Genomic DNA, 17,319 nt, shown 5'->3' on the forward strand with positions numbered 1-17,319 from the left:
TATAAATGGGGTGGCAGTTCTTAAGCAGAAAAAGACAGACAATGCTCAAACTCAGTTCAGAGAGTAGCAGGAGAAAGGGAAAAAAGGAGAATGCAAATGCTCTAACACAAATGGAGAAAATCATGTGGGGACAGCTTTCTACTCCCAACAAGAAACAACTGTATACAAGAACAATAAGACCAGCATCAATCTTCTTTTTGCCATCTCATGTTGACTCTACCCTTCAGAAAATGGTCTCTGAAGGACTTACAGAGTTTTCATCAAATATAGCCAAAGGAAATGAACGTTTTTTTAAAAAACTTTGTACAGTTATAGTAAACCAAACACCATTTGTGCTGTTGTATTTCTGTATTTCAAGGAGACAGAACACCGAGCACTGCTGTATACAGCAAAAAGAATATTTTTTCATACATTTTACTGCTCTTCTCTGACCTGGAGAGGATGAGACTCCTGTACTCAGAGGGTCAGAATACTCTTCTTGGTAGCTGAGCTGCAATTGCCTGCATTCCACATGTTGGATGGGAGCAACTCCACTGGGCAGCACTAATGAATGATAGGCAGACACACAGTGGCTCTACTGACTGACAGGAAACCAAAGTACATGGAACCCACACATCTCAGATAGAGGCATTAAGAATCCAGGGAAGAAAGAGCCCAGTCCTCACACAACACTGTGACACTGTACTCTCAATATATTTGCTTTCCTGAGCTGGGAAAGGGGTTTTCTAAATATTGTGAAGGGGAAGATCTGGCATAGTCTGCCAAAGAGTACCCTTATGTCACAGGACAGAAGAAAAGCTCCACAGTCTTGTTGGACAGAAAGAGAGAAAACAGCATAACTGGAGTGCTAACCCCATTTATAAACCCTCCCAGAAATTACAACAGCTGAAACACACTATTGCCTCAGTGCGAGAAGCTGAGTTTATTTTGTTTGTTGTTTGTGTTTTGGAGTGGCAGAAAATTTTTATTCTGCATTAGATTTTCAAGGATGTTGATTACACCAATTCAAAATACAAATTTTAGTCTAGAGGTACCACTGCCACATGCTGTGGACTGGATATCTTCTTCCCAAGAGCCATGAAGCCTCAGTCTGTGCAGACCCCAGCTAGTTGAAGGAAAGAGCATTGAACTGTCCTGCAGAGAGAGCGCCAGCATTGTCTGGGGCCATGTCCTCGGTGCTGACAGGGACACCAGAGAAATCCTGTTCCTCCTCAGGGCCCTGGCCCACGGCGCAGTGCTGTGGGGGCAGGCTGGGCAGGATGGGCTTGAGGAATCTGAACTCGCTGTTGCCCGAGCCCGTGGTGAGGCTGATCTCGTAGCAATAGGCGCGGGGCAGGGTCCCTGCAGCGGCTGCATCGGCCGGGCCGCTCTGCAAGGTGTCGGCAGCATAGAGCACATGGCCAGCCTTCAGCTCCTTCCTCCTGCACACCTTGCGAGCCACCAGCACTGCGGTGGAGATGAGGAAGAGGAGGGAGACAAAGACCAAGGCAATGATTAAATAGGTGGTCAGGGAGGCGGCCTGATCCTCGGAGGCCGGGCTGCTGTGCGGGAGGCGCACGTCGGAGAAGTCCTTGAGCAGGAGAGCGCTGAGAGCTGCCGTGGCTGACAGCGGGGGCTTGCCGTTGTCTCTGACCAGCACAAGGAGCTTCTGCTTGACGCTGTCTCTCTCTGTCACGGGCCTCCTGAGACGCACCTCGCCGCTCTGGAGGCCCACGGAAAACAGGCCTGGGTCGGTGGCCCTCAGCAGGTGGTAGGAGAGCCAGGAGTTCTGTCCCGAGTCGGCATCGACGGCCACCACTTTGCTGATGAGGTAGCCCGCCTCAGCCGACACGGGCACCAGCTCACTGGAGGCCGGGCTGCTCTCCTGGGCCGGGTAGAGCACGAGCGGTGCGTTGTCGTTCTCGTCCAGCACCACAAGGCGGACGGTGACGTTGGCTCTGAGCGAGGAGGAAGCCCGCGTCAGAGGCACTGACCGTCACCTCGGTCTGCCTCAAGTGCTCGTAGTCCAGGGGCCGCAGCACAAACACGTGTCCATTCTCAGAGTTGACCGAGATGCAGGAGCACCAGGGCCGCTCTGGCCCTTGCTCTGCTGCCAGGGAATAGGTCACCTTGGCATTCAGCCCCACGTCAGCATCTGCAGCGCTCACGGCTCCAACAAACACCGTGGGGACGTTGTTCTCACGCACGATTACATGGTGTAGGAGGTCTGGTTGAAGACGGGGGCATTGTCATTGACGTCCAGAGATGTCCACGGTGAAGGTCTGCGTGGTGGTGAGAGGAGGCGAGCCCGCATCTGCTGCCGTCACACTGAGGATGTACTGAGGCGTCTCCTCGCGGTCCAGCGCGCTCACTGTCACCAGCTCATAGTAATTCTTATAGGCTGGCCGCAGGGAGAAGAAGAGCTGATCCTGCAGGGCACAGGAGATCTTCCCGTTGGCACCAGAATCCCGGTCCCTGACCGTAAACAGGGCAACCACCGTGCCGGGCACTGTGTTCTCGGGGAGGGGACTGCTGAAGGAACTGACCACCAGCTCTGGGGCATTGTCATTCACATCCACCACCTCCAACAACAGTTTGCAGATTGCTGAGAGGCCCCCTCCATCCGTAGCTCTCACAGGCGATCTCATGATGCTCTGCAGCCTCAAAGTCCAGGGTTTTGTGAGTTTAATTTCACCAGTTATGGGATCAATCACAAATGCTGAGTCGCTCTCTCCCACTGCCTGGCTAACTTCATAGGTTATGCCCCCATTAACTCCTGCATCTGGATCAGTTGCCAGCACAGTCAGAACCACAGAGCCTTTTGGCATGTTCTCCAAAACCTTTGCAACATACACCTCCTGTGTGAAGATGGGGGCATTGTCATTTGCATCTAGAATGATAATTTTCACTTCTGTGGTCCCAGTTCTGGGGGGAGAGCCACCATCTACAGCGATAATACAGAACCTCATTTCTGCCTGTTCCTCTCTATCTAGTGGCTTTTCCAAGACCAATTCAACATATTTGTCATCCTCACTCCGACTTCCATGGGAGACAGTAAAGTACTCGTTCTCGGGAGAGATGCTGTACGCCTGGATGTTATTGTTGCCAATAACGAGGTCCCGAGCACCCTCAAGGGGGAAACGTGAACCCGGCAAGCTCGTTTCAGGGATTGTAAAACTGACCCGATCTTCTCGGAAAACAGGCGAATGGTCATTGATATCGTCTAGAGTCACCTCGACCCGAAAGAACTGCAGGGGGTTGGAGAGCAGCAGCTCGAAGGGGAGCATGCAGGTGTCGGACTGGGCGCACAGCTCCTCCCGGTCCAGCCTCCCGGCCACGACGAGGCGGCCGGAGGCGCGCTCGAAGCGCAAATGCTGCCGGCCGTCCTCCGAGACCAGGCGGGCGCGGCGAGCCGAGAGCTGCGCCGGCGTCAGCCCCGCGTCCTCCGCCAGCTCGCCCACCAGGGAGCCGCTTTCCGCCTCCTCGGCCACGGAGTAGCGGATGGGCTCGGCGCGAGCGAGCGGCAGCCCCAGGAAAGCACAAACACAAAGCACTTGCCTTGCGAGCGCCATGGCGCGGCGGCGGCGGCGGCCGGTGTCGGTGTCGGTGTCGGTGTCCCGGCGGGTGTCCCGGGCGATTCCGGGCGGAGAGCGGCGCAGTGCGGGGCGGGCGCCTTCCCTCGCTGTCTGAGATTCCGGCCGGCGGTCCGGAACGGAGCCGGCGTGTGCCGGCAGCGGGTGACACGGGGCAGCGCTCGCTGCCGCAGCCGCTACCACCTCCTCCCGGCTGAGCTGGGCTGGTCTGAGCTGAAATGAGCTGGGCTGGGCTGGGCTGGTCTGGTCTGAGCTTGCTCGGGCTGTGCCGCTCCGGGCTCGGCCGCCTCCGCTGCCGCAGCCGCTCGGCGCCGCCTTGGCCGAGGGCACCACCCAGCGGTTCGCGCTGGGACTGCAGCCGCCGCCGCCCGCAGCCCGCGCTGCCGCTCGGCCCGGCCCGCGATCCCGAAGGCAGCGAGACAGCCGGGGCCAGCAACGGAACGCGGCCTTAACCAGGGCAGCCGAAAGACGAGGCACAGCCCATAACTGCCACGCTGCATTCCACGAAAGGAAAAATCGCACTGTGATAGGCCGCCGGTGACAGCACTGGCATGCAAATGAACACTCTCTCGCCTGCATATTCAGTCAGGAATTCTACCCACCCGACATTGCTTCAGTCAAGGGACATAGTGAGAAAAGACTCGCAGAATTTGGGGAAGCCTTTGAAGGAGTTTTCCAGGTAAGCCCATGTCGAAAGAACTTCTGTTTTCATAGAAGGAGTTAGGACCTCCTCTTTCTTTCAGTCCTACACATTTTTTAATTGTTAAACCCAGACGTATATCACTTTACAATGTTAATCTCTCTGACTTCATCAGAATACAGCGTGAGGGAGTCTTTCTGATTGTTTCATGCATCACAGACTTCATTCAAAAAACCAGTTATTCAAGATGGGGTGGCAGTCCTTCTCTGGAGGAACAGGCTCAGTATAGTGTTAAGTACATTTCAGTGGCTAGAAGGAGAAGGTGCAAACATGGGAATGCAAATGCTCTAAGACAAACACAGAAAATCATGTAGGGACAACTTTCCAGTCCCATCAAGAAGCCTTGGGATTCAGGAACAACAATGAACAGAGCAATCTCAACATCTTTTTTCAAGTTCTTCTTGACTCTACCTTCCAATAATTGTCTTTTAATATTTGTGGAATTTTCCTTTAATGCATTCAATGACAATGAACATGTTTCTCTTACATGTTACAGCTCTGTTCAGTTACAGTCTACTCTAACACTGTTTGTTCTGTTGTATTTCCGAGGCAATCCTGAGGTGACAGAACACCCAAGCCCCTCTCGAAAGCCAAAGGAAGACTTTTTTGTGCCTTGTGCTGCTCTACTCTAAGCTAGATAAGGGAGATGAGACTGCTGTTTTCACAAGGTCCAAATCACTCTCTTCCCTGCTTGGCTGGCATTGCCTGTGCCGCAATGACTGTTTGGGAGTAACTCCCTGCTTCATCCAGGAAACACCACTGAAGCATCTGCAGATATTCAATATCTGCAAGGCCAAACATAGTGACAAGAAAGCAAAGCACACAGAGCTTGCATCTCAGACAGAGACATCCAAAATGCAGTGAAGAAAGGGCCTAGTGCTCACATGATATTAGTACTCACACGTCCTTGCTTTCCAGAGGTGGGAAAAACTCTTTTTCTATTTCAGTGAGGATATGATTCATTTGGCAACAGTGATATTGTCTTGAAGATCAGAATAAAAAGATGCTCTGTCTTCTCAGCCAACAAGAGAAAGCAGATCATAGATTGAGTTTAACCACATACATAAAGCCTGTAGGATAAGAGAGTAGCAAAGGTGAAACACATTAAAAAAAGAGTGAGAGCACCTCGTCTTCTTATATTTCCTTTGTTACTTTGTGAAGTGGCAGACATATATTTTCAAGAGAATTCACAGGAAGTTGGTTAAACCAATTAAAAATACAAATGAGGAACCGTGGCCACACCCTGTGGCATGGGTCCCCTGCTCCCAAGAGCCATGAAGCCTCAGTCTGTGCAGACCCCAGCTAGTTGAAGGAAAGAGCATTGAACTGTCCTGCAGAGAGAGTGCCAGCATTGTCTGGGGACATGTCATCTGTGCTGACAGGGACACCAGAGAAATCCTGTTCCTCCTCGGAGCCCTGGCCCACGGCGCAGTGCTGTGGGGGCAGGTTGGGCAGGATGGGCTTGAGGAATCTGAACTCGCTGTTGCCCGAGCCCGTGGTGAGGCTGATCTCGTAGCAATAGGCGCGGGGCAGGGTCCCTGCAGCGGCTGCATCGGCCGGGCCGCTCTGCAAGGTGTCGGCAGCATAGAGCACATGGCCAGCCTTCAGCTCCTTCCTCCTGCACACCTTGCGAGCCACCAGCACTGCGGTGGAGATGAGGAAGAGGAGGGAGACAAAGACCAAGGCAATGATTAAATAGGTGGTCAGGGAGGCGGCCTGATCCTCGGAGGCCGGGCTGCTGTGCGGGAGGCGCACGTCGGAGAAGTCCTTGAGCAGGAGAGCGCTGAGAGCTGCCGTGGCTGACAGCGGGGGCTTGCCGTTGTCTCTGACCAGCACAAGGAGCTTCTGCTTGACGCTGTCTCTCTCTGTCACGGGCCTCCTGAGACGCACCTCGCCGCTCTGGAGGCCCACGGAAAACAGGCCTGGGTCGGTGGCCCTGAGCAGGTGGTAGGAGAGCCAGGAGTTCTGTCCCGAGTCGGCATCGACGGCCACCACTTTGCTGATGAGGTAGCCCGCCTCAGCCGACACGGGCACCAGCTCACTGGAGGCCGGGCTGCTCTCCTGGGCCGGGTAGAGCACGAGCGGTGCGTTGTCGTTCTCGTCCAGCACCACAAGGCGGACGGTGACGTTGGCTCTGAGCGGAGGAGAGCCCGCGTCAGAGGCACTGACCGTCACCTCGGTCTGCCTCAAGTGCTCGTAGTCCAGGGGCCGCAGCACAAACACGTGTCCATTCTCAGAGTTGACCGAGATGCAGGAGCACCAGGGCCGCTCTGGCCCTTGCTCTGCTGCCAGGGAATAGGTCACCTTGGCATTCAGCCCCACGTCAGCATCTGCAGCGCTCACGGCTCCAACAAACACCGTGGGGACGTTGTTCTCACGCACGTACATGGTGTAGGAGGTCTGGTTGAAGACGGGGGCATTGTCATTGACGTCAGAGATGTCCACGGTGAAGGTCTGCGTGGTGGTGAGAGGAGGCGAGCCCGCATCTGCTGCCGTCACACTGAGGATGTACTGAGGCGTCTCCTCGCGGTCCAGCGCACTCACTGTCACCAGCTCATAGTAATTCTTATAGGCTGGCCGCAGGGAGAAGAAGAGCTGATCCTGCAGGGCACAGGAGATCTTCCCGTTGGCACCAGAATCCCGGTCCCTGACTGTAAACAGGGCAACCACCGTGCCGGGCACTGTGTTCTCGGGGAGGGGACTGTTGAAGGAACTGACCACCAGCTCTGGGGCATTGTCATTCACATCCACCACCTCCACCAACACTTTGCAAATTGCTGAAAGGCCCCCACCATCTCTGGCCCTCACACTGAGCTCGTGAGTGTGTGCTGTCTCAAAGTCCAGGGGTTTTGTGAGTTTAATTTCACCAGTTATGGGATCAATCACAAATGCTGAGTCACCCTGTCCCACTGCCTGGCTGAATTGATAGGTGATGTCCCCATTAACTCCTGCATCTGGATCAGTTGCCAGCACAGTCAGTACCACAGAGCCTTCTGGCATGTTCTCTAGAACCTGTCCAATGTACTCCTCCTGAGTGAATATCGGAGCATTGTCATTTACATCTAGAATGAGAATTTTCACTTGAGTGGTCCCAGTTCTGGGAGGAGAGCCCCCATCTACTGCAATGAGACTGAACTCCATCTCTGCCTGCTCCTCTCTGTCTAGTGGCTTTTCCAAGACCAGTTCCAGATATTTCTTGCCTGTAATCCGACCTCCATAGGAGAGCTTAAAAAAGTCATTCTTTGGAGCCATGCTGTACTCCTGGATTGTGTTGCTGCCAATATCGAGGTCCCGAGCAACCTCCAGTGGGAAACGAGAGCCTGGCTCGCTGGTTTCCAGGATGTCAAAAGTGACTCGTTCCTCAGGGAAGACAGGCGAGTGATCATTGATATCCTTCACAGTCACCTCGACCTGCAAGAACTGCAGGGGGCTGGAGAGCAGCAGCTCGAAGGGGAGCATGCAGGTGTCGGACTGGGCGCACAGCTCCTCCCGGTCCAGCCTCCCCGCCACGACGAGGCGGCCGGAGGCGCGCTCGAAGCGCAAATGCTGCCGGCCGTCCTCCGAGACCAGGCGGGCGCGGCGAGCCGAGAGCTGCGCCGGCGTCAGCCCCGCGTCCTCCGCCAGCTCGCCCACCAGGGAGCCGCTTTCCGCCTCCTCGGCTACGGAGTAGCGGATGGGCTCGGCGCGAGCGAGCGGCAGCCCCAGGAAAGCACAAACACAAAGCACTTGCCTTGCGAGCGCCATGGCGCGGCGGCGGCGGCCGGTGTCGGTGTCGGTGTCCCGGCGGGTGTCCCGGGCGATTCCGGGCGGAGAGCGGCGCAGTGCGGGGCGGGCGCCTTCCCTCGCTGTCTGAGATTCCGGCCGGCGGTCCGGAACGCAGCCGGGGTGTGCCGGCAGCGGGTGACACGGGGCAGCGCTTGCTGCCGCAGCCGCTGCCACCTCCTCCCGGCTGAGCTGGGCTGGTCTGAGCTGAATTGAGCTGGTCTGGGCTGGTCTGGTCTGAGCTTGCTCGGGCTGTGCCGGTCCGGGCTCGGCCGCCTCCGCTGCCGCAGCCGCTCGGCGCCGCCTTGGCCGAGGGCACCACCCAGCGGTTCGCGCTGGGACTGCAGCCGCCCGCAGCCCGCAGCCCGCGCTGCCGCTCGGCCCGGCCCGCGATCCCGAAGGCAGCGAGACAGCCGGGGCCAGCAGCGGAACGCGGCATTAACCAGGGCAGCCGATAGACGAGGCTCAGCTCACAACGACCATGCCGCATTCCACGACAGGAGAAACCGCACAGGGATAGGGCGATGGTGACAGCACTGGCATGCAAATGCACACTTTCCCGGCTTCATCTCCCCACTCAGGCGCTGTACCCACCCAACATTATTTCGGACAAAGGACACACTGAGTAAGTAACTCCCAGAATTTTGGAAAGCCTTGACAGGACTGCCCAGAAAGAATGACTCTACAAAGCATTCTGTCTCCACTAATGCAGTCAGGGTATTCTCTTTATTTGTCTAACACATTTTTTCTGTTTCTAATCCCAGAGTTATATCAATTTACAACACTAAACTGTATCACTTCAGCACATCACAGCATGAGGGAGGCCTTATGATTATTTAGTGCATCACAGACATTATTCAAACAACCAGTTATTCAGGATGGGGTGGCAGTCCTTTTCTGCAGGAACAGGCTCCGTTTAGTGTTCAGTACATTTCAGTGGCTAGAAGGAGAAGGGGCAAACATGTCAATGCAAATTCTCTAACATAAAGACAGAAAATCATGTGGGGACAACTTTCCTGTCCCATCAAGAAGCCTTGGGATTCAAGAACAACAATGAATAGAGGAAACGCAACATCTTTTTTTAAGTTCGTCTTGACTCTAATAATTAACCTTCCAATAATTGTCTTTTAATATCTGGAGATTTTTCCTTCAATGCATTCAATGACAGTGAACACGTTTCTGTTACGTTACAGCTCTGTTCAGTTGTATAATCTCCCCTAACACTGTTTGTGCTCTTGTATTTCCAAGGCAATCCTGAGGCGACAGAACAACCAAGCCCTTCTTGTAAGCCAAAGGAAGGTTTTGTTGTGCATTTTGTTGCTTTAGTCTGGGCCAGATAAAGAAGACAAGACTGCTGTTTTCAAATGGTCCAGATCACATCCTTCCCTGCTGAGCTGGCACTGCCTGTGTTGCAATGGCAGTGTGGAAGCAACTCCCTGCTTCATACAGCAGCACTACTGAAGCATTTGCAGATCTTCAATGTCTGCATGGACAAACATAGCAATAAGAAAGCAACGCACAGAGAGAATGCATCTCATACAGAGACATCCAGAACCCAGCGAAGAAAGGGCCTAGTTCTTCCATGACATTGTGACTCAATAATCCCAACTTCCTTGCTTTGCAGAAGCACAAAAATGTGCCTTTTGCATTTCAGTGAGGATATGATTTGTTTGGCCAACAATGACATCACCCTAAATCTCAGAACAAAAAGTTCCTCTGTCTTGTCAGACAGCAAGAAAAGCAAGAGCATAGTTGTGAGTGGTAAGCAAACACTTCAAGCTTGTTAGAAATGGCAGTAACAGAGCTGAAACAAGTTAGTAAATAACTGAGAGAACCTTGACTTCTTTTACTGCCTTAATAGTTTTTTTGGAGTGAAGACATTATTTCTGAAAAGAATTTTCAAGATATTGGTTAAACCAATTGCAAATAGAGATATAATCTTGAGGAACCATTACCCTATAGTGCAGCCTGGATCCCCTCCTCCCAAGAGCCATGAAGCCTCAGTCTGTGCAGACCCCAGCTAGTTGAAGGAAAGAGCATTGAACTGTCCTGCAGAGAGAGCGCCAGCATTGTCTGGGGCCATGTCCTCGGTGCTGACAGGGACACCGGGGAAATCCTGTTCCTCCTCAGGGCCCTGGCCCACGGCGCAGTGCTGTGGGGGCAGGCTGGGCAGGATGGGCTTGAGGAATCTGAACTCGCTGTTGCCCGAGCCCGTGGTGAGGCTGATCTCGTAGCAATAGGCGCGGGGCAGGGTCCCTGCAGCGGCTGCATCGGCCGGGCCGCTCTGCAAGGTGTCGGCAGCATAGAGCACATGGCCAGCCTTCAGCTCCTTCCTCCTGCACACCTTGCGAGCCACCAGCACTGCGGTGGAGATGAGGAAGAGGAGGGAGACAAAGACCAAGGCAATGATTAAATAGGTGGTCAGGGAGGCGGCCTGATCCTCGGAGGCCGGGCTGCTGTGCGGGAGGCGCACGTCGGAGAAGTCCTTGAGCAGAAGAGCGCTGAGAGCTGCCGTGGCTGACAGCGGGGGCTTGCCGTTGTCTCTGACCAGCACAAGGAGCTTCTGCTTGACGCTGTCTCTCTCTGTCACGGGCCTCCTGAGACGCACCTCGCCGCTCTGGAGGCCCACGGAAAACAGGCCTGGGTCGGTGGCCCTGAGCAGGTGGTAGGAGAGCCAGGAGTTCTGTCCCGAGTCGGCATCGACGGCCACCACTTTGCTGATGAGGTAGCCCGCCTCAGCCGACACGGGCACCAGCTCACTGGAGGCCGGGCTGCTCTCCTGGGCCGGGTAGAGCACGAGCGGTGCGTTGTCGTTCTCGTCCAGCACCACAAGGCGGACGGTGACGTTGGCTCTGAGCGGAGGAGAGCCCGCGTCAGAGGCACTGACCGTCACCTCGGTCTGCCTCAAGTGCTCGTAGTCCAGGGGCCGCAGCACAAACACGTGTCCATTCTCAGAGTTGACCGAGATGCAGGAGCACCAGGGCCGCTCTGGCCCTTGCTCTGCTGCCAGGGAATAGGTCACCTTGGCATTCAGCCCCACGTCAGCATCTGCAGCGCTCACGGCTCCAACAAACACCGTGGGGACGTTGTTCTCACGCACGTACATGGTGTAGGAGGTCTGGTTGAAGACGGGGGCATTGTCATTGACGTCGGAGATGTCCACGGTGAAGGTCTGCGTGGTGGTGAGAGGAGGCGAGCCCGCATCTGCTGCCGTCACACTGAGGATGTACTGAGGCGTCTCCTCGCGGTCCAGCGCGCTCACTGTCACCAGCTCATAGTAATTCTTATAGGCTGGCCGCAGGGAGAAGAAGAGCTGATCCTGCAGGGCACAGGAGATCTTCCCGTTGGCACCAGAATCCCGGTCCCTGACCGTAAACAGGGCAACCACCGTGCCGGGCACTGTGTTCTCGGGGAGGGGACTGCTGAAGGAACTGACCACCAGCTCTGGGGCATTGTCATTCACATCCACCACCTCCACCAACACCTTGCAGATTGCTGAAAGCCCCCCACCATCTCTGGCCCTTACTGTGAGCTCGTGAGTGTGTGCTGTCTCAAAGTCTAGAGGTTTTGTGAGTTTAATTTCACCAGTTATGGGATCAATCACAAATGCTAAGTCGCTCTCGCCTACTGCCTGGCTGAGTTGATAGGTGATGTCCCCATTAACTCCTGCATCCGGATCAGTTGCCAGCACAGTCAGAACCACAGAGCCCTCTGGTGTGTTCTCCAGAACCTTCCCAATGTAACGCTCTTGCGTGAATTTGGGAGCATTGTCATTTACATCTAGAATGATAATAGAGATCCCGATGGTCCCACTTCTAGGAGGAGAGCCACCGTCCACAGCAATAATATGGAAACCCATCTCTGTGTGCTCCTCCCTGTCTAGTGGCTTTTCCAAAACAAGTTCAAGATATTTGTCACCATTAGTCCGACTTCCATAGGAGACACTGAAATAGTCGGTTTTGGGGAGCAATGCTGTATGCCTGGACCGTGTTGCTGCCAATATCGAGGTCCCGAGCCACTTCCAGGGGAAAATGAGTGCCCGCGTCGCTCGTTTCCAGGATGTCAAAAGTGACTCGTTCCTCTGGGAAGACGGGCAGAATGGTCATTGATATCCTTCACAGTCACCTCGACCCGAAAGAACTGCAGGGGGTTGGAGAGCAGCAGCTCGAAGGGGAGCATGCAGGTGTCGGACTGGGCGCACAGCTCCTCCCGGTCCAGCCTCCCCGCCACGACGAGGCGGCCGGAGGCGCGCTCGAAGCGCAAATGCTGCCGGCCGTCCTCCGAGACCAGGCGGGCGCGGCGAGCCGAGAGCTGCGCCGGCGTCAGCCCCGCGTCCTCCGCCAGCTCGCCCACCAGGGAGCCGCTTTCCGCCTCCTCGGCTACGGAGTAGCGGATGGGCTCGGCGCGAGCGAGCGGCAGCCCCAGGAAAGCACAAACACAAAGCACTTGCCTTGCGAGCGCCATGGCGCGGCGGCGGCGGCGGCGGCCGGTGTCGGTGTCCCGGCGGGTGTCCCGGGCGATTCCGGGCGGAGAGCGGCGCAGTGCGGGGCGGGCGCCTTCCCTCGCTGTCTGAGATTCCGGCCGGCGGTCCGGAACGCAGCCGGGGTGTGCCGGCAGCGGGTGACACGGGGCAGCGCTTGCTGCCGCAGCCGCTGCCACCTCCTCCCGGCTGAGCTGGGCTGGTCTGAGCTGAACTGAGCAGGGCTGGGCAGTACTGAGCTGAGCTGGCTGGTCTGAGCTTGCTCGGGCTGTGCCGCTCCGGGCTCGGCCGCCTCCGCTGCCGCAGCCGCTCGGCGCCGCCTTGGCCGAGGGCACCACCCAGCGGTTCGCGCTGGGACTGCAGCCGCCGCCGCCCGCAGCCCGCGCTGCCGCTCGGCCCGGCCCGCGATCCCGAAGGCAGCGAGACAGCCGGGGCCAGCAACGGAACGCGGCCTTAACCAGGGCAGCCGAAAGACGAGACTCACCAGGGAGGACAGAGGAGTCTCATCCCTCAGCAGGAGAAACCGAGCAGAGATAGGTTGATGGTGACAGCACGGGCATTCCAATGAACACTCTCCCGCGTGCACCTTCATGCTCAGGCACTGTACCCGCACAGCATTTCTAAAGACAAGGGGACATAGTGAGAAGTTCCACAATTTTGAAAAGTCTTGTAAGGGCCTTACCAGAAACAACGCCCCTAGAAAAAAATCTGTTTCCACTTAAGCAGTCTGAGTATTCTCTTTATTTTAGTATCACACATTTTTTAACTTTTTATTCCCAAAATTATACCAATTTATAATGTTAAACTGTATAATTTCAGCACATCACAATGTGAGAGAGGCTTTCTGAGTATTTCATGCGTCACAGACATCATTCAAACAGCCAGTCATTCTAGATGAAGTGGCAGTCCTTCTCTAGAGGAAACGGCAAAGTAATGCTCTGTACATCTCAGAGGGGAGATGGAGAAATGGCAAAAATGGGAATGCAAACGTTCTAACACACATGCAGAATAGCCTGCAGGGACAGTTTTCTACTCCCAACACGAAGCCACTGAATTCAGAAAGATGAATGAGGAAACAAAACTTCAAGTCCTGTTTTCAAGTTCCTGATTTTATCTTAAGGAAATTATCTATAATGGACATGTGACTTTTCATGCACACAAAGACTGTCTACAGTTACAGCCTACCCTAACACCTCTTCTAGTGCTGTACTTCCAAGACACTCTGAGTGGGACAGAACACCAAACCCACACATGGGCCAAAGGGAGATTTTGTTGTGCAGTTTCTTGCTCTTCTCTGCCTTGGAGAAGATGAGACCACTATACTCATAGGTTCAAAATAGCCTTTTACTCTACAGAGATGGAATTGCCAACATTGCAATGGCTGGATGGGGCAAAGTCACTGTTTCTCAGGAAAGAAATAGTGAAACATCTGTAGTTTCACAATGGTCGAAAAGACAGACATATTGAGAAAAAGCATAACACACAGAGCCTGCACACCTCAGAGACATCCAGAACCTCCGAAAGAAAAAGTCCCATGCTAACAGAACATGGTGAGAAACTACTTTGTACTACCTCACTTTTCTAGGCTGGAAAAAGGGCTTTGTGTCATTTCAGCAAGTGTGAGATTTATCTACTCAACTCGGCCATGGTGTTATAGCAATTAATAGGAGTTCCATGGCCTAGTCTGATACTAAGCGAGACAGGAGCATAGAAGGAGTGGTAAGTCCATTCATAAACCTTATAAGAAATGACCACACCAGAACAAAAGTATATTACTGATGAAGTGAGAACCTTTCTTTTATTTTCTTCTTTCTGTATTTGGAGAAGCTGAAAACTATTATACTGACTTAGAATATGAGGGAAATTGGTTATGCCACTTGGAAACACAGATTTTCCCTAAATAAATAGTTGCCACAGGATGCAGCGTGGATCCTTTTAAACAAAAAGAGCCATGAAGCCTCAGTCTCTGCAGACCCCAGCTAGCTGAAGGAAAGAGCATTGAACTGTCCTGCAGAGAGAGCACCAGCATTGTCTGGGGCCATGTCCTCGGTGCTGACAGGGACACCAGAGAAATCCTGTTCCTCCTCGGGGCCCTGGCCCACGGCGCAGTGCTGTGGGGGCAGGCTGGGCAGGATGGGCTTGAGGAATCTGAACTCGCTGTTGCCCGAGCCCGTGGTGAGGCTGATCTCGTAGCAATAGGCGCGGGGCAGGGTCCCTGCAGCGGCTGCATCGGCCAGGCCGCTCTGCAAGGTGTCGGCAGCATAGAGCACATGGCCAGCCTTCAGCTCCTTCCTCCTGCACACCTTGCGAGCCACCAGCACTGCGGTGGAGATGAGGAAGAGGAGGGAGACAAAGACCAAGGCAATGATTAAATAGGTGGTCAGGGAGGCGGCCTGATCCTCGGAGGCCGGGCTGCTGTGCGGGGGGCGCCGCGTCCGGAGAAGTCCTTGAGCAGGAGAGCGCTGAGAGCTGCCGTGGCTGACAGCGGGGGCTTGCCGTTGTCTCTGACCAGCACAAGGAGCTTCTGCTTGACGCTGTCTCTCTCTGTCACGGGCCTCCTGAGACGCACCTCGCCGCTCTGGAGGCCCACGGAAAACAGGCCTGGGTCGGTGGCCCTGAGCAGGTGGTAGGAGAGCCAGGAGTTCTGTCCCGAGTCGGCATCGACGGCCACCACTTTGCTGATGAGGTAGCCCGCCTCAGCCGACACGGGCACCAGCTCACTGGAGGCCGGGCTGCTCTCCTGGGCCGGGTAGAGCACGAGCGGTGCGTTGTCGTTCTCGTCCAGCACCACAAGGCGGACGGTGACGTTGGCTCTGAGCGGAGGAGAGCCCGCGTCAGAGGCACTGACCGTCACCTCGGTCTGCCTCAAGTGCTCGTAGTCCAGGGGCCGCAGCACAAACACGTGTCCATTCTCAGAGTTGACCGAGATGCAGGAGCACCAGGGCCGCTCTGGCCCTTGCTCTGCTGCCAGGGAATAGGTCACCTTGGCATTCAGCCCCACGTCAGCATCTGCAGCGCTCACGGCTCCAACAAACACCGTGGGGACGTTGTTCTCATGCACGTACATGGTGTAGGAGGTCTGGTTGAAGACGGGGGCATTGTCATTGACGTCGGAGATGTCCACGGTGAAGGTCTGCGTGGTGGTGAGAGGAGGCGAGCCCGCATCTGCTGCCGTCACACTGAGGATGTACTGAGGCGTCTCCTCGCGGTCCAGCGCGCTCACTGTCACCAGCTCATAGTAATTCTTATAGGCTGGCCGCAGGGAGAAGAAGAGCTGATCCTGCAGGGCACAGGAGATCTTCCCGTTGGCACCAGAATCCCGGTCCCTGACCGTAAACAGGGCAACCACCGTGCCGGGCACTGTGTTCTCAGGGAGGGGACTGCTGAAGGAACTGACCACCAGCTCAGGGGCATTGTCATTCACATCCACCACCTCCACCAACACTTTGCAGATTGCTGAAAGGCCCCCTCCATCTGTGGCCCTCACACGGAGTTCATGATGCTCTGCAGCCTCAAAGTCCAGGGGTTTTGTGAGTTTAATTTCACCAGTTATGGGATCAATCACAAATGCTGAGTCGCTCTCTCCCACTGCCTGGCTAACTTCATAGGTTATGCCCCCATTAACTCCTGCATCTGGATCAGTTGCCAGCATAGTCAGAACCACAGAGCCTTTTGGCATGTTCTCCAAAACCTTTGCAACATACACCTCCTGGGTGAAGATGGGGGCATTGTCATTTACATCTAGAATGATAATTTTCACTTCTGTGGTCCCAGTTCTGGGGGGAGAGCCACCATCTACAGCAATAACTCGCAACCTCATTTCTGCCTGTTCCTCTCTATCTAGTGGCTTTTCCAAGACCAATTCAAGATATTTGTCATCCTCACTCCGACTTCCATGGGAGACAGTAAAGTACTCGTTCTCGGGAGAGATGCTGTACGCCTGGATGTTATTGTTGCCAATATCGAGGTCCCGAGCACCCTCAAGGGGGAAACGTGAACCCGGCAAGCTCGTTTCAGGGATTGTAAAACTGACCCGATCTTCTCGGAAAACAGGCGAATGGTCATTGATATCGTCTAGAGTCACCTCGACCCGAAAGAACTGCAGGGGGTTGGAGAGCAGCAGCTCGAAGGGGAGCATGCAGGTGTCGGACTGGGCGCACAGCTCCTCCCGGTCCAGCCTCCCCGCCACGACGAGGCGGCCGGAGGCGCGCTCGAAGCGCAAATGCTGCCGGCCGTCCTCCGAGACCAGGCGGGCGCGGCGAGCCGAGAGCTGCGCCGGCGTCAGCCCCGCGTCCTCCGCCAGCTCGCCCACCAGGGAGCCGCTTTCCGCCTCCTCGGCCACGGAGTAGCGGATGGGCTCGGCGCGAGGAGCGGCAGCCCCAGGAAAGCACAAACACAAAGCACTTGCCTTGCGAGCGCCATGGCGCGGCGGCGGCGGCGGCGGCCGGTGTCGGTGTCGGTGTCCCGGCGGGTGTCCCGGGCGATTCCGGGCGGAGAGCGGCGCAGTGCGGGCCGGGCGCCTTCCCTCGCTGTCTGAGATTCCGGCCGGCGGTCCGGAACGCAGCCGGCGTGTGCCGGCAGCGGGTGACACGGGGCAGCGCTTGCTGCCGCAGCCGCTGCCACCTCCTCTCGGCTGAGCTGGGCTGGTCTGAGCTGAACTGAGCAGGGCTGGGCAGTACTGAGCTGGTCTGGTCTGAGCTTGCTCGGGCTGTGCCGCTCCGGGCTCGGCCGCCTCCGCTGCCGCAGCCGCTCGGCGCCGCCTTGGCCGAGGGCACCACCCAGCGGTTCGCGCTGGGACTGCAGCC

General features: G+C 55.7%; 2 protein-coding genes and 2 pseudogenes across 2 annotated transcripts; all 4 read right to left on the reverse strand.

Annotated features, from left to right (window-relative positions):
• Positions 1–382: 382 nt before the first annotated feature.
• On the reverse strand, positions 383–3,765 carry LOC115908531 (annotated as a pseudogene).
• Positions 3,766–5,574: 1,809 nt separating this feature from the next.
• On the reverse strand, positions 5,575–8,252 carry LOC115908530 (protocadherin beta-15-like). Its single transcript, XM_030957179.1, has one exon. The coding sequence runs from the start codon at positions 8,014–8,016 to the stop codon at positions 5,575–5,577; it is 2,442 nt and encodes an 813-aa protein (XP_030813039.1). The 5' UTR covers positions 8,017–8,252.
• Positions 8,253–8,868: 616 nt separating this feature from the next.
• LOC115908529 (protocadherin beta-15-like) lies at positions 8,869–12,740 on the reverse strand. Its single transcript, XM_030957177.1, is given in 3 exon segments — positions 8,869–11,995; positions 11,997–12,128; positions 12,130–12,740. Coding segments are annotated over 3 exon segments (2,442 nt in total). The 5' UTR covers positions 12,499–12,740; the 3' UTR covers positions 8,869–10,054.
• A 1,664-nt stretch (positions 12,741–14,404) lies between these two features.
• LOC115908528 lies at positions 14,405–17,314 on the reverse strand (annotated as a pseudogene).
• Between the last annotated feature and the right edge of the window lie 5 nt (positions 17,315–17,319).

The sequence above is a fragment of the Camarhynchus parvulus genome, chromosome 13, assembly GCF_901933205.1.
Source record: "Camarhynchus parvulus chromosome 13, STF_HiC, whole genome shotgun sequence".
In the NCBI taxonomy this organism is placed as follows: Eukaryota; Metazoa; Chordata; class Aves; order Passeriformes; family Thraupidae; genus Camarhynchus; species Camarhynchus parvulus.

Coding starts and splice junctions, on each gene's coding strand:
- LOC115908530 (XM_030957179.1), bottom strand. CDS start 8,016: ATGGCGCTCGCAAGGCAAGTGCTTTGTGTTTGTGCTTTCCTGGGGCTG.